We start from the raw sequence: 12,504 nt of genomic DNA, 5'->3' as shown, positions 1-12,504 counted from the left end.
TCTATTGATGACACTGCCTTTCAAAGTCAGCACTGCTCTACGTAAAGATGTCTCCTCGATTGAGTTAATTCACTAAAGCAATCCATTCGTTTTCTAAGGGTAAATAAAACAAGAATTTGGACTGCGGCAATAGAGCCTCGTTACCGCATGTTATCCTTAACGTGCATGCTTAACATGACAAAACAAACATCTTGAGTAAGTTCATTTAGTTTAATATGCGTGCTATAATAAGTGTACCATTTTACATAATTAGCATCACGACCTGTGGAAAGACGGTGTCCTTTCCGACCACGTCATCACTGAAGAGCACCCAAATTTACATTGCTGACCATATGGCCAAATAAGGCATAGCTGCCGGACTCATCTTTCCTCTCTACCGGAGTGGTGCTGAAGGAACAGCTCCTACCAGACGAGCAGCAGTCAACGGTAAAAAGTCGAGAAATTGCAGGCATCTCGTAGTAGCCTACAAGTCATGAACCAGCTGTCTGCTCCGTGTCCGAGACCAGGATTGAAACGTGAGGACAGGTGCACGTTCGTTATATCATGAAGAGACAAAACATCCGGACCCTCGCACTAATAATTTGCACTTTTTCGTATTTACTCATTGGTGCATCCGTATTCGATGCGCTAGAATCTAAACAAGAGAACAGCCAGAAAAGACAACTGGATCAGCGCAAATTTGAACTGATGCGAAAATACAACCTGACGAGGACCGGCTTTGATGAGCTAGAGAAAGTGGTGCTGCAGCTGAAGCCACACAAATCAGGGGTTCAGTGGAAGTTTGCCGGATCTTTTTACTTCGCTATCACTGTGATAACGACAATAGGTAGGCTAAAATGATTGATATAGGTATAGGCTACCTCTGTGTTTTTAGACAAAATATAGGTTACATTTTGGTGGAATGGAACCACCAGGTGAATGCAGCCTACTTAAGAATAAGATAAGGAATTTTTTAACACAATTTATCTATTTTAAAAGGAAACATTCGAAAAGGAAAGGCTGAGCCGTTGATTTTAGTCATTTGAAGTTGGCTTGGCTAATTATAGATTTCATGGGGGACCTTCTGCCATTAAAGTCTGTTTGAAACGTTGTGAGGAACATGTATGTCGTTAAAGTCTATTAGGAACGTGGGATGTTTAATCTCATGTTTTGATATAGTGGAAAGGCAATGCTACAGGTGTTAATAATCTTACTACTAAGGTAATTGTCACCTTGTTGCCAATATCCTTCCATATGCACTAGCAGGTAAGATTTATCTTTAAGCATTTATGTTTGCTAACTGGCTCTCTGGCTTCACCCAGGCTAAAGAGCTGGAAAAGTCTTTGTAAACAGGCAACAGGTTGGCTAGTGTTATATAGCAGATTTTATACACAAAGGTAATTCAATGTGGTTACACTAATACTAGCAATATAAAGTATTAATAAAGGGCATTTAAAATAACATTATTAAAAGGGGAGTCACTAGACCCAAAACTCTACTATAGGGCACAGTCCAATCTTGATCATAATAATAAACTGCTGCCAAAGAGTTAACAGCAGTTAAAAACCTTAACCTTAAGTAAAAGGGGTTTAGTGATGCCCCTGATTATTAGAATAGAACAGTTAGAGTAGTTTCAATGGCCTTCATTTGTGAGATGATTTGCTTCTTTATTTTTTCAGAGGTCATAATGCTGATTAGATAAAATAGTTATTCATTAAGGACATTTGTGAGATGAACTTGGCACCTCTAAAAGATATTGACATTATTTAAATTTAAATTACTACCTCAACTAGCTTGTTTCTAAAGGAAGGCTCTGTTGAAGGCCAATCAATTGCGATATTTGAATGCAAAATATTTGCTTAATGGTCAATGAATTCCCCATTTGCCTTTGCTTCCAGGACAGCAGTGTTCCTAATAGTATAAAGCATGATTACTTGCAGTGATAATATTTCCAATCCACAGGAAGAAATGCTGTTAAAATGGAAAACATGAGTCGCATTGGTGACATGCCACAGCCAGAGGCCATAAAGGAAGAGTTAGTGATGCATGTAATCTGTTGAGGACAATATCATTTCTTTAGTGTTTGTGAAGTGATAAAAACACCATCAGTGAAGTGTCTGTCCTAAGCAGCAGACTCCCTTCCAGGGTCTTGGATACACACACATCTTTTATTCAACCTGAAAATATATTTAAAAAAAAATCAAATGACTAATGGTACAATAGTGTTTATCTTTATACTGCATTAACCTCATGTGCTTAAGTCAAAATTAGAGTGGAAAGTTAACCTCCTGTCTGACCCCACCCCACCCACAGGTTATGGACATGCGGCACCAAGCACGGATGCCGGAAAGGCATTCTGCATGTGCTATGCCCTCCTGGGGATCCCTTTGACACTGGTCATGTTCCAGAGTGTGGGTGAGAGAATCAACACCTTTGTCCGCTTCCTGCTGCACAAAACCAAGAAGTGCCTCGGTCTGCGGCACACCGAAGTCTCCATGGCCAACATGGTCACCATTGGCTTTTTCGCCTGCATCAGCACACTGTGCGTTGGGGCTGTTGCCTTCTCGCACTACGAGGGCTGGAGCTTCTTCCATGCCTACTACTACTGCTTCATCACCCTCACCACCATCGGGTTTGGCGACTACGTGGCTCTGCAGAAGGACAATGCTCTGCAGAACAACCCCAACTATGTGGCCTTCAGCTTTGTCTACATCCTGACAGGTCTGACGGTGATTGGCGCCTTCCTCAACCTCGTGGTGCTGCGTTTCCTCACCATGAACGCTGAGGACGAGCGTCGAGATGCGCAGCAGCGTGCTCTGTCCAGGGAGAAGAAGCACAGGGGGGGCCCAGCCACAGCCCCAGGCCCAGGCCCAGCCCCGAGCCCTGTCCAAAGGCACCGCCACCCAGGGTCTGGGATCGCGGCTCCGGTGGACCGTTTGGACCCCGGTCCTGAGGCCCGCCGGCGTGGTCTGAGAGACGTGTACGCCGAGGTGCTCCACTTCCAGACCATGTGCTCCTGTCTGTGGTACCGCAGCCGGGAGAAGCTGGTGGTGCTGCCGCAGGACTTGTCCTTCACCGAGGCGCTCATGGAGCAGGGTGAGGTGTCGCCCGGAGACTTCTTTGACCCGGGGGTCAGCGGGTGTGTGTGCAGCCCCCACCAGTGCTCCGCCATCAGCTGTATGTCCACCGATCTGCACAGCATCGCCCCCTTCAGCCTGTGCACTCTGAGACGCAGTTCAGTCTAACCGAACAGTTTAGTTCAGTCGAACACTATAGACTTGAAAAGAAGAGCTACTCTTCAAGGTGCTATGCTATGATAAGAAGTGTCATATTTTCAAAATTATTTATTTCAGTAATAACCTCTCAAAACATGTTTTACTCATGTGCTATGTAATATTTGTTTAGAAAGGAAGGTATATAATATAAGTTGTTGTCTGATGTTACATCTAACACATTTATCTATAAATGCATCTTCTTGTAGCCTCATTTGCAGACAATTGTACCATTACCATGAGCAATATTTTGGTATCTTCATAAACAAATCAGTATTTTCGTAGCCCACCTATTTTAGACATATATTAGCACTTGGGGTATGATATATTTATGTATGTGATGGCACTACTTTGTAGGTTACAGGAATGTTTATCAGAATGATATGTGCCTGCAACATGTTAAAATAACCTCATAAAATAATTGAATGTATGCATGTGTGGTATCCATTGACTTTCTATTTGTTAACAAATGTACAAAAGTAATTGAACAGTTGCAATTTTAAAATGTTAAATTGTTTATGTTGTCAGTGGCTTATGACGATGATCAACATCAAATGTGGAAAATTCTAACAATCAGCAATGTCTCACATAAAAAAATGGAGGTGAAATTCAAATTCGGATTTGAATAACTCAAACTTGCTGTTTACACTTCTCGAACACACAGGAATAATAATATCTACACATTTACACTAGCCTCTTAAATCGGCTCACATTCAGCAGGAATACTGTAAGAATCCGTCACAGTTCTGTCCAAAAAGGGCCTTTTCCTGTTGCAGGCCTTATGCAACCAAGGAGGTCATGGAGTCACATTTCCTCCTTTATGGCAGAGGGTGGTCGGTAGATTAGGCTATGTTTGGCTTGCGTGATGAGGGGCTGTGCCATGTTTGCTTGAAGCCAAAATGAGAGGGCAATGCGTCCAGGACTGAACCTTCAGCCATTAGACCTGCTTGAAACTGTGACAGGAGGGGCATCGCTTCAACAAATGCCTGTATCGCTCTCCTGTAGGGCCAGCATCTGTTGTGTTCTTTCTCGTCCATAGTCCTCAAGATCCCTGTGAAGGATAAAAATAGTTTTGACGGCTGGGTCACGCAGGGCGATTCTACACGTGAATTCCGTTTTTCACCCTCCCCTTTTCACTGTACTGGCTCATGGAAATGTATTACCCACCCACACACATAAACATACAGTACATGCTGCTAGTAGGCTATGCATGTCAGTATAGCAGTGTTTTACCAATAGCCTACAATAATGTAATGCGATGACATAGATGTATTAAAAAGTCTATAGGCCTAGATATGAGGATGACATTTTGTACATGTGCAAAGAGCGTTCTTATCCCTTACAAAAATTAAATCTGTGCGGCAGATTGCAGCAAGAATATTGCCAGAAGTTTGACAATGTTCGCCGCTAGAGGCAAACTTCCAGCAAAGTTCTGGCTGGTTCTGGCAGCAACAATGAGACGTTTGCAAATGTGTTCGCCAGTGATTTGCCACAACACTTAGCCAATAACGGCAAACTTCTAGTGACAAACCCAATTTGCATATGAAATTGCTGCAAATTTGCTGCAACATTGTCAAAAGTTAACCGCAACTGTTTGCCAGAAACCTAATTTGAATGAGAACATATGACCTGTTCGCCAGAAACCTGAAATTCATGTAAGGGATGTCAACCACATATTTAAATTGGCTCCATAGCGGGTAGCCTACAGTTATCAATAGGCCTACTTCAGCCATATAATGCGAGGATGCGGTAAAATCGACTGTGCCTTTAACTGCACCATGCGGCATTCCTTTTTTTCATTGGTTACCGAGAGCGAGCCATTTTCCTCTGTCATATTATCTTCAAAGAAGTAGAGCATTTGGTGATAAGTTACTTATCAGGCTATATCAGTGTGCAGAAGTTAAGAGAATCTCTGGTGTGCATTTTAAAGTATGGAACTAAAAGAAACAATGTTAAAATGGTTTGCGCAAAACGGAAACGCCGTGCTGTACACTGTCGGGGCAGGAGTTGCACTGCTCGGACTTGGGCTCGGATACAAGCACATATGGAAACCACAAAAGTTAACTCAGGTTGGCGTTGTTTCGCAGCTGATTCTTCATCCCCTCAAATCCGGGAAAGGACTGCAAGTGTCAACAGCAGAATGTCTGCGTATGGGCCTTAAATATGGAAAACTCCATGATCGGTATTTATTACAGTCTGCAGTTATTTAAAAATGCAATGAACATTTTTAAAACTTATTCGGTCTGACCTGACGATGTCGTGAAAATGATTTCTACATCTCACAATCAGAGTCAGTCCGTTAGATAACATATTATCCATCATTCGTCCAATCAAGTCTTGCGGATCGTACTGTGGTTTTAAAAACGCTATGAATAGGCCTACCTGTAACAGGCTACTTAATCAGTCTGACGATACATCTTACACAATCAGAATCGGTCAAACATCAATCATGATTGATTAGGCCTATCCCCAACCAGTGAACAAATGTAGACCTACGATATATTTGTCATGTGTTCAGGGATTTGCCTGTTTGAGTGAGTATACCTGTTGATGTTATAGACACTGGCTCGTAATCACAGAGGATGGACAGATGGTGACTGGGCGGCAGGAACCTCGCATGGTGTTGCTGTCAATGACGGCAGAGGGAGGAGAACTATGCCTTAACGCTCCTGATATGGAGGAACTAAGAGTTCCCCTGAATCAGACAACCAATGATGTAACTAATTGTAGGTAAGATTGGAGGCTCAAAGGTTAGTGATGAATTTGTCTTCACAGTAAACATGATCCGAGTGTGTAAGATAAGCTAACATACTGAATGAACTAATGAAACATATTGGTTAATACCCGGTATGCATTTGTGGGAAGTCAGTACAAACATAAGCACAACAAACCAAGTTATCTTAGGTGATACATTAGCCAGAATCCCTCAGTTATTGCCAATTTGGAACTCTGCCTGATGGTTTATATTCAGTCAATGTCCTACTTTATATTTCATGTGAAATTATCCCTCCTGATCTCCTGAATCACATTTGTGGTTTTCTGCCCAGGTGTTAGTGTTTTTTCTCTCTTCTTCACCCTCCACTTAACTCCCAATGGTGAGCGACATCAAACTTAGCCAGTACACAATGATTGGGTCAGTGTTGGAGATGAACTGTGCGCATCTGTGGAACTGTGGCTTCCACTGATTTGTTCTTTGCCCAGACTAATTCTGCATTCCAGACGTCAGAGGTCAGACTTCAGTTCTGACTTTGAAGTTGGGGTAGATCAACTTGCCCAAATTTAAAAGTGGGAACTCCGACTTCAGGTGGTGTTCATATTGAACTTTTTCATAGTAGGAGACCTACTGGTTAGCGCTTCGGACTTGTAACCGAAGGGTTGCCGGTTCGAACCCCGACCAGACACGGCTGAAGTGCCCTTGAGCAAGGCACCTCACTGCTCCCCGAGCGCCGCTGTTGTTGCAGGCAACACCGGGATTAGTGTGTGCTTCACCTCACTGTGTGTTCACTGTGTGCTGAGTGTGTTTCACTAATTCACAGATTGGGATAAATGCAGAGACCAAATTTCCCTCACGGGATCAAAAGAGTATATATACTTATACTTAAGTCTGGACCTTTTGAGTTAGTATGAATTGAAATTGAGAGATTTCAACTAGGAAATATCCAACTTCCAAGTTTTCTAGAATGCATCATAACCTATTACCTGCCACAGACCGTAGTCTCCTACAGACAGCTGACCAATGTGAAGAACATCTGATCTGAACCAGTAACTAGAGTCAAGTGGTTGAATGATTCAAGAGCTCCATGTCTATCCTCCAGGGTGTTTGGTGCTGACATCCAAGGGAGAGACTGTGGGGAGGAGGTCTCTCAGTGGCTCACACGTTACCTCGCTGCAGGCAAGCCTTTTCGTATGGTGCACTATGAGTCCCAGATGAAGCCCAGAAAGTGTGTGAAGATAGAGTCACCTTTTCCTGCAGATGAGGAGGTAGAGTCAGACCAAGCCCTTCATAATTTACAACACCTGTCAAGTTATAACCCTGGTGCAAAGGTGGCTCCCGCAGTGACACTTAATCAGAGTATATCACTTAACTTAACCTAACTTTAACCTTTTAAAACTCTTTCTTCTTTCTTATCAAGGAAAAATGCAATTTATTTTAATACACATTTGTATTTATTTCAAGTGTTGGTGTTGCATTGTAAAGTCTGCAATTCCATACAGTTTAGCTGATTTGTCATATTATGTAGATAACTAAATATAGATTTCCGCTAAATGTGAGCGAAAACTGTGGCTTCACATGTTGGCATCTAACTATTTTTGTAATGTTTTCCTACTTGCTATTCAAAGTCAAAGTCAAAGTCTGCTTTATTGTCAATTTCTTCACATGCCCAGACATACAAAGAGATCGACGTTAAAACGTAATTACGTTTTTCACTATCCCACGGTGAAGACAAGACATATTTTACCAATTAAGTCCACAGACAAACATAACATTCAAGTAAACGATAGTACGACGTAGTAAGACGAGACGAACACGTAAAACTTTCGGACAAACACTTTTTAAATGAACAAAACACCATACGGTTGGGACAGAGAGAGGTCGCTGCGTGTGCACGTGCCGCCATCTTACTCACAATGTAAGAGATACCTTTGGTCACAAAGAAAACATCTCAGATGAGATATCAGGTCAAAAAAGAAACAGAACCAATGAAGAACCAGTGACTGATTTTAATGAAAGCTATGTCAGCACCCACCATTTGTTTTGTTTGTTTGTTTCTTTTTGGACCTTTTTAAATTTGGGACAAATTGAGCCTCCAACACCCTCCCGGGAACATGTGCTAAGGTTCTCCACCAGGGGGCAGTAGCAGACTTATTACAGTTTTTTCTGATTGCTTAAGCACATTTTTTGTAACTATGGCTTTTTTTGCAAAACTCTACACACAAATGGCAAAACCTCTCACCCAATCAGCAAAACATTGTAGTTCTCTTGCAAAAGCTAACACACCTTGCTTAACTCTTCACACCTTCGTAAAAATTGTGTTTTCGTATCTAACAGTAAACACAAGCCATCACAATAGTAAGCACACAATGTGCCAACAACACACTGATGGTATGAATAAAAAACACATCTGGCTTTTGCTTTCTCTGTGCACAAGGTAGACTATGTCAGTTTGAGGTCATACTTTTGTCATAGTTCTGTAAACATACAGGGATCCCAACTTCAAGTATTAGTGTTTATTTACACACATCAAAACAAACACAAGTGTGTTTTTCCAAGTCAAAACACAAAATAGCATTTCACTGAGACAAAACAAATCAGTCTACATCGGGTCGTCTCTCTCAAAATTCTGTCTACATCACATGCAATGTCCTAGTCCAAGGCACCGGGAAAAATATATTCTGGAATGACGTATCCAGGCCTGACATGACAATATCCCCACATGTAGACTGTTTTTTTGTCTGTTTTTTTCTCTTCTCACTCTTCCTGCTCACTCCATCGTACCCATTGTACATTACCTGTGGCTTATTTATAGTGCTTAGGCTGATTGCAAAGTGAACTAATTATCTAAAACAGTTTTCACATGAGAAAGTGTGCGAGAGAGTTGGCAAAATAGTGTAAATAATAGCCATTGTGCCTACAGTTGTGCAAAGTGTGTGTTACAAAATTGCAAACTGAGTGCAAAGCAGTGTTTGTGCTTTTAGTTTTGCGAACTCAGTGAGTGGTTTTGCCATTTGTGTGTAGAGTTTTGCAAAAAAAGCCATAGTTACAAAAAATGTTTTGCAGCTGACATCCACTCTTGACGAAGAATTATCCAGTTTTTAAATGTTTTAGAAAAGGCTAAGATTTTTCATAAAATCATATATAACAAGAATCTTTGACTATTCAATTATCTGATGAGCCAGACCCACATGACGAGCCAGACCCACATTAAGATTCCCTCTGCACGCAATAGGATAGCGCTACAATTTATGAGTCCCATGCGTTTTCCCACCAGCAGAGCTAGTTGGCTAGTTGTTTAACTAAACAAAGCTTAACTCATGTCACCCTGTTGCCAGCAGCAGCATCCATCTTCTTTGTTTTCAAGTAGCAGGGAATTCACGCCGAACCGTCGCAACTCTGCCATCATTATGTTAAGAGACAGTGTTCCTAGTGATCAAGAGCACTCTTTGTCACAATAAAAAACATCTAGTTTTCACAGTCCTACAAATAATATTCTTTTTTTTTTACGTTTGAGGAATATCAAAAATGTCTATTTTTAACAATTAACAAAATACTTATAATTCCAATTAAGACAAAAAAGACCTTGGATTACATTTCATGTGTGGAGCTTTTGAATGACTTACAGATGCTTTTAGTGGGGCTGTTAAGCTCTTAAAATAGGGACGATCTTGCTTTTCATGAAAGAAGCATGAAACTTTCAGGGTTTGTTCTTGATGCCCTAAGCTTTAATTTAAGATCTGGAGGCATTCTCAGTGTGACCTCTGAGGTCAGATAAAGGTCACTGACCTCTGTAATATGTTGTGACACTACAGGTGAATGGGGTAAACAAATTAAATAATAGATATCACCATGAAACTTTATCAGTTGATTACTCGTGTCAAGCTAAGAAAAAAATGTATTGAAAGTTTTATATATTTTAATGTTTAAATATGCAAATTAGGCCTTCTCATTAAAAATGCGCTAATTTGCATACATTTTAAAAAACAAAATCAGATTGTCTGATAAAGCCAGGCTCAAAATATGTTTTTCATTTTGTTGTCATATGAGATGGGAAAAGAATTACTGAGGGGTTTATGGACGTCTACTTCTATTATCCTCTAATTCACCTGTACCTCTGTGATATGAAATTTCTAGGTCCGAAATTATAAATGGGTGTATCTTAGGATCTAAATGTGATAGAAATGTAAACTAAATATGTTTTTCCATGTTTCTGGGCATGAGGAACTCATCTATAGCATTGATAGCACTCTAAGAGGTCAACATCAGGCAAGATCAGTGCTCTTGATCACTAGGAACACCGTCTCTTAACATAATGATGGCAGAGTTGCGACGGTTCGGCGTGAATTCCCTGCTACTTGAAAACAAAGAAGATGGATGCTGCTGCTGGCAACAGGGTGACATGAGTTAAGCTTAACAGCCCCACTATTTGGCCATCCTTGCCATTCTAGAACATGTAACAGAATATTTCCACATGGTACACCAGCCTTATAGTGTTTAAAGGACGATAATATCGGCCATGTGTGTTCTCAAGTGGGATTAATCATGCATACCAACGTAAGTGCTGACTGGGATGATTGAGACCATTTTGAACATCTGGGATTGACCTCTCTTCCAGGAAAGTAAGAGAAGATATTAGATAAATTGAATTGTATAAGAGAGTGTTGTTGTGTGACGCCCACTGTGTAGCACTGTTGCTATAGTAATGCTCTTGTGATACTGATAAGTAAATTGTTTCTACAATGCACTGACATCTGTATCCTGTGAATCGACATAATATATGTACATAACTTGAAAAATGTGTCATCATTTCTGTCTAAATACTATATGTCTTTCTCATTTTCACCACATGGTGGTTAGACGTAATTATAGCTTGTCTGTGAACATGCAGTTGTATGTTGTGACTAAATTCAGGTTTAGGTTTCAAATGACATTTCCTTGTCATTGCCGCTGTCTCTGCGTTGTTGCATATTGGTTTTGGGAATGGTGGGTTTGATTCTATTTTGCAATGTATATGTTTAACCAGAATTGCATTGTGATCGTTGTAGGTAGCTTATCCTGACACAGGCCCTGTGATGCTGTTGTCTGAGTCATCTGTGAGAGATCTGAGCAGCAAGCTGGATAAGGATGTGACTGTGTCTCAATTCCGTCCCAACATTGTTGTCAGTGACTGTGAGGCCTTTAGTGAGGTATTGCACACAGTGGACACTGAGGATGACCCATCATTTGTAATATTTTATCTTGTTTGTAAGTGTTTAGAATTTAACATTTTGAGTTTTTTTTTCTCCCCCTCAAGGATTCTTGGGATGAAATCCAGATTGGGGATGTACGGATGAAGCGGGTTATGGCTTGTGGAAGGTAAGCGTAAGTATGGCCTTTCTTTCAGCTCACACTTCAAAGCCTTTCTACACTGATCACTAACATGAGCACATGCTCTGCAACCAGGTGCATCTTCACCACTGTGGACCCTGAAACGGGAGTCATCACCAGGAAAGAGCCTTTGGACACTCTCAGGAGGTAAACATGAGCTAGGTGTATATTTTGTATGCGTATAATGACCCCTTTGTGTAACAGCATCCTGATGGTGGGTTACCTTTGGGCCAGAGAATGAATCCCGTAATTTGTGACTTGTTATTGTGCTGTTGTGACAGGTTTTTATTTATTTATTTTTCACAAAAGTATATAAATAGGGTAGGTCAAACTTTTGTGGTCTAATTTGTTTTGTTTTTTTTGTGTTGTCAAAGTATGTTCCTAGAAATATGTTTGCTGGGATAATTTACCTGCTGAAGTGCTTTAAAAAGGCCTTGTTTTCACACTGATTTTTTTTTAAATCCCCACTTACCTCAAGCTACCGTCAATGTGACCCATCACAGAAGAAGATATATAAAACAGCACCCTTGTTTGGACAGTACTTCATTGTCAAACAGACTGGGATCCTTCATGTTGGCGAGCCTGTCTACAAGATAAGCTACTGAGATTATCATATGTGGATGCAATATCAAAATGCTGCATTTTGTTAATATTAATGTCAGTAGTTTCCATGCGCTTTATGCCTACTTGATTCTATACCTGGGATATCCAGTATGCTCCAGGTATACCTGAAGAAGATGATGTAATGTGCTTTTAGTTTACTTTAATTGTTCACTAGGGTGTTTATAGGACATTTGTAGGACTTTTATACATTTTTGTGAAGAGAAATAAATAATATTTTTGATTATTGCTGGTTACTTGATTTTGATGGCAGAACATATTATTTTCTTTTCTTTTCTTCTCTTTTTTCTTGATGTTATACCCCACAATTTATTAAATCTGATACAGAGATGTGATACTTCTGATACTTCACCTTCATAATATAGACCCTTCCAATCTGTAAAACGTTCAAAACCCAACACAGACATAACACAACACAACACTTTGAAATGAAAACTAAGCTTTAGGTAACTTTAGCTTAATGCTCTACAAAATGGCAACTTTTTTTTGTCCTCAAGTTACCAATGACTCAGTGATGATTAAATGCTGTTGAAAGGATCAATAAATCCC

The 12,504-nt window shown here is 40.6% G+C and overlaps 2 protein-coding genes across 2 annotated transcripts; both read left to right on the top strand.

Moving 5' to 3' along the window:
- The first annotated feature begins 176 nt into the window (after positions 1-176).
- Positions 177-3,671, top strand: kcnk3b (potassium channel, subfamily K, member 3b). Its single transcript, XM_042071318.1, has 2 exons — positions 177-826; positions 2,293-3,671. Exons 1-2 carry the CDS (start codon positions 544-546, stop codon positions 3,222-3,224), a joined length of 1,215 nt encoding a protein of 404 aa, XP_041927252.1. The 5' UTR covers positions 177-543; the 3' UTR covers positions 3,225-3,671.
- Positions 3,672-5,006: 1,335 nt separating this feature from the next.
- marc1 (mitochondrial amidoxime reducing component 1) lies at positions 5,007-12,196 on the top strand. The gene is made up of 7 exons (XM_042071324.1): positions 5,007-5,433; positions 5,811-5,981; positions 7,067-7,232; positions 11,013-11,153; positions 11,261-11,322; positions 11,410-11,481; positions 11,813-12,196. The coding sequence occupies exons 1-7, from the start codon at positions 5,183-5,185 to the stop codon at positions 11,937-11,939; spliced, it is 990 nt and encodes a 329-aa protein (XP_041927258.1). The 5' UTR covers positions 5,007-5,182; the 3' UTR covers positions 11,940-12,196.
- The last annotated feature ends 308 nt before the right edge of the window (positions 12,197-12,504 follow it).

This window comes from Alosa sapidissima, chromosome 19 (assembly GCF_018492685.1).
Source record: "Alosa sapidissima isolate fAloSap1 chromosome 19, fAloSap1.pri, whole genome shotgun sequence".
Lineage (NCBI taxonomy): Eukaryota > Metazoa > Chordata > Actinopteri > Clupeiformes > Clupeidae > Alosa > Alosa sapidissima.
The sequence above is the reverse complement of the archived record's forward strand: the minus strand, read 5'-3'. Positions and strand labels throughout refer to the sequence as shown.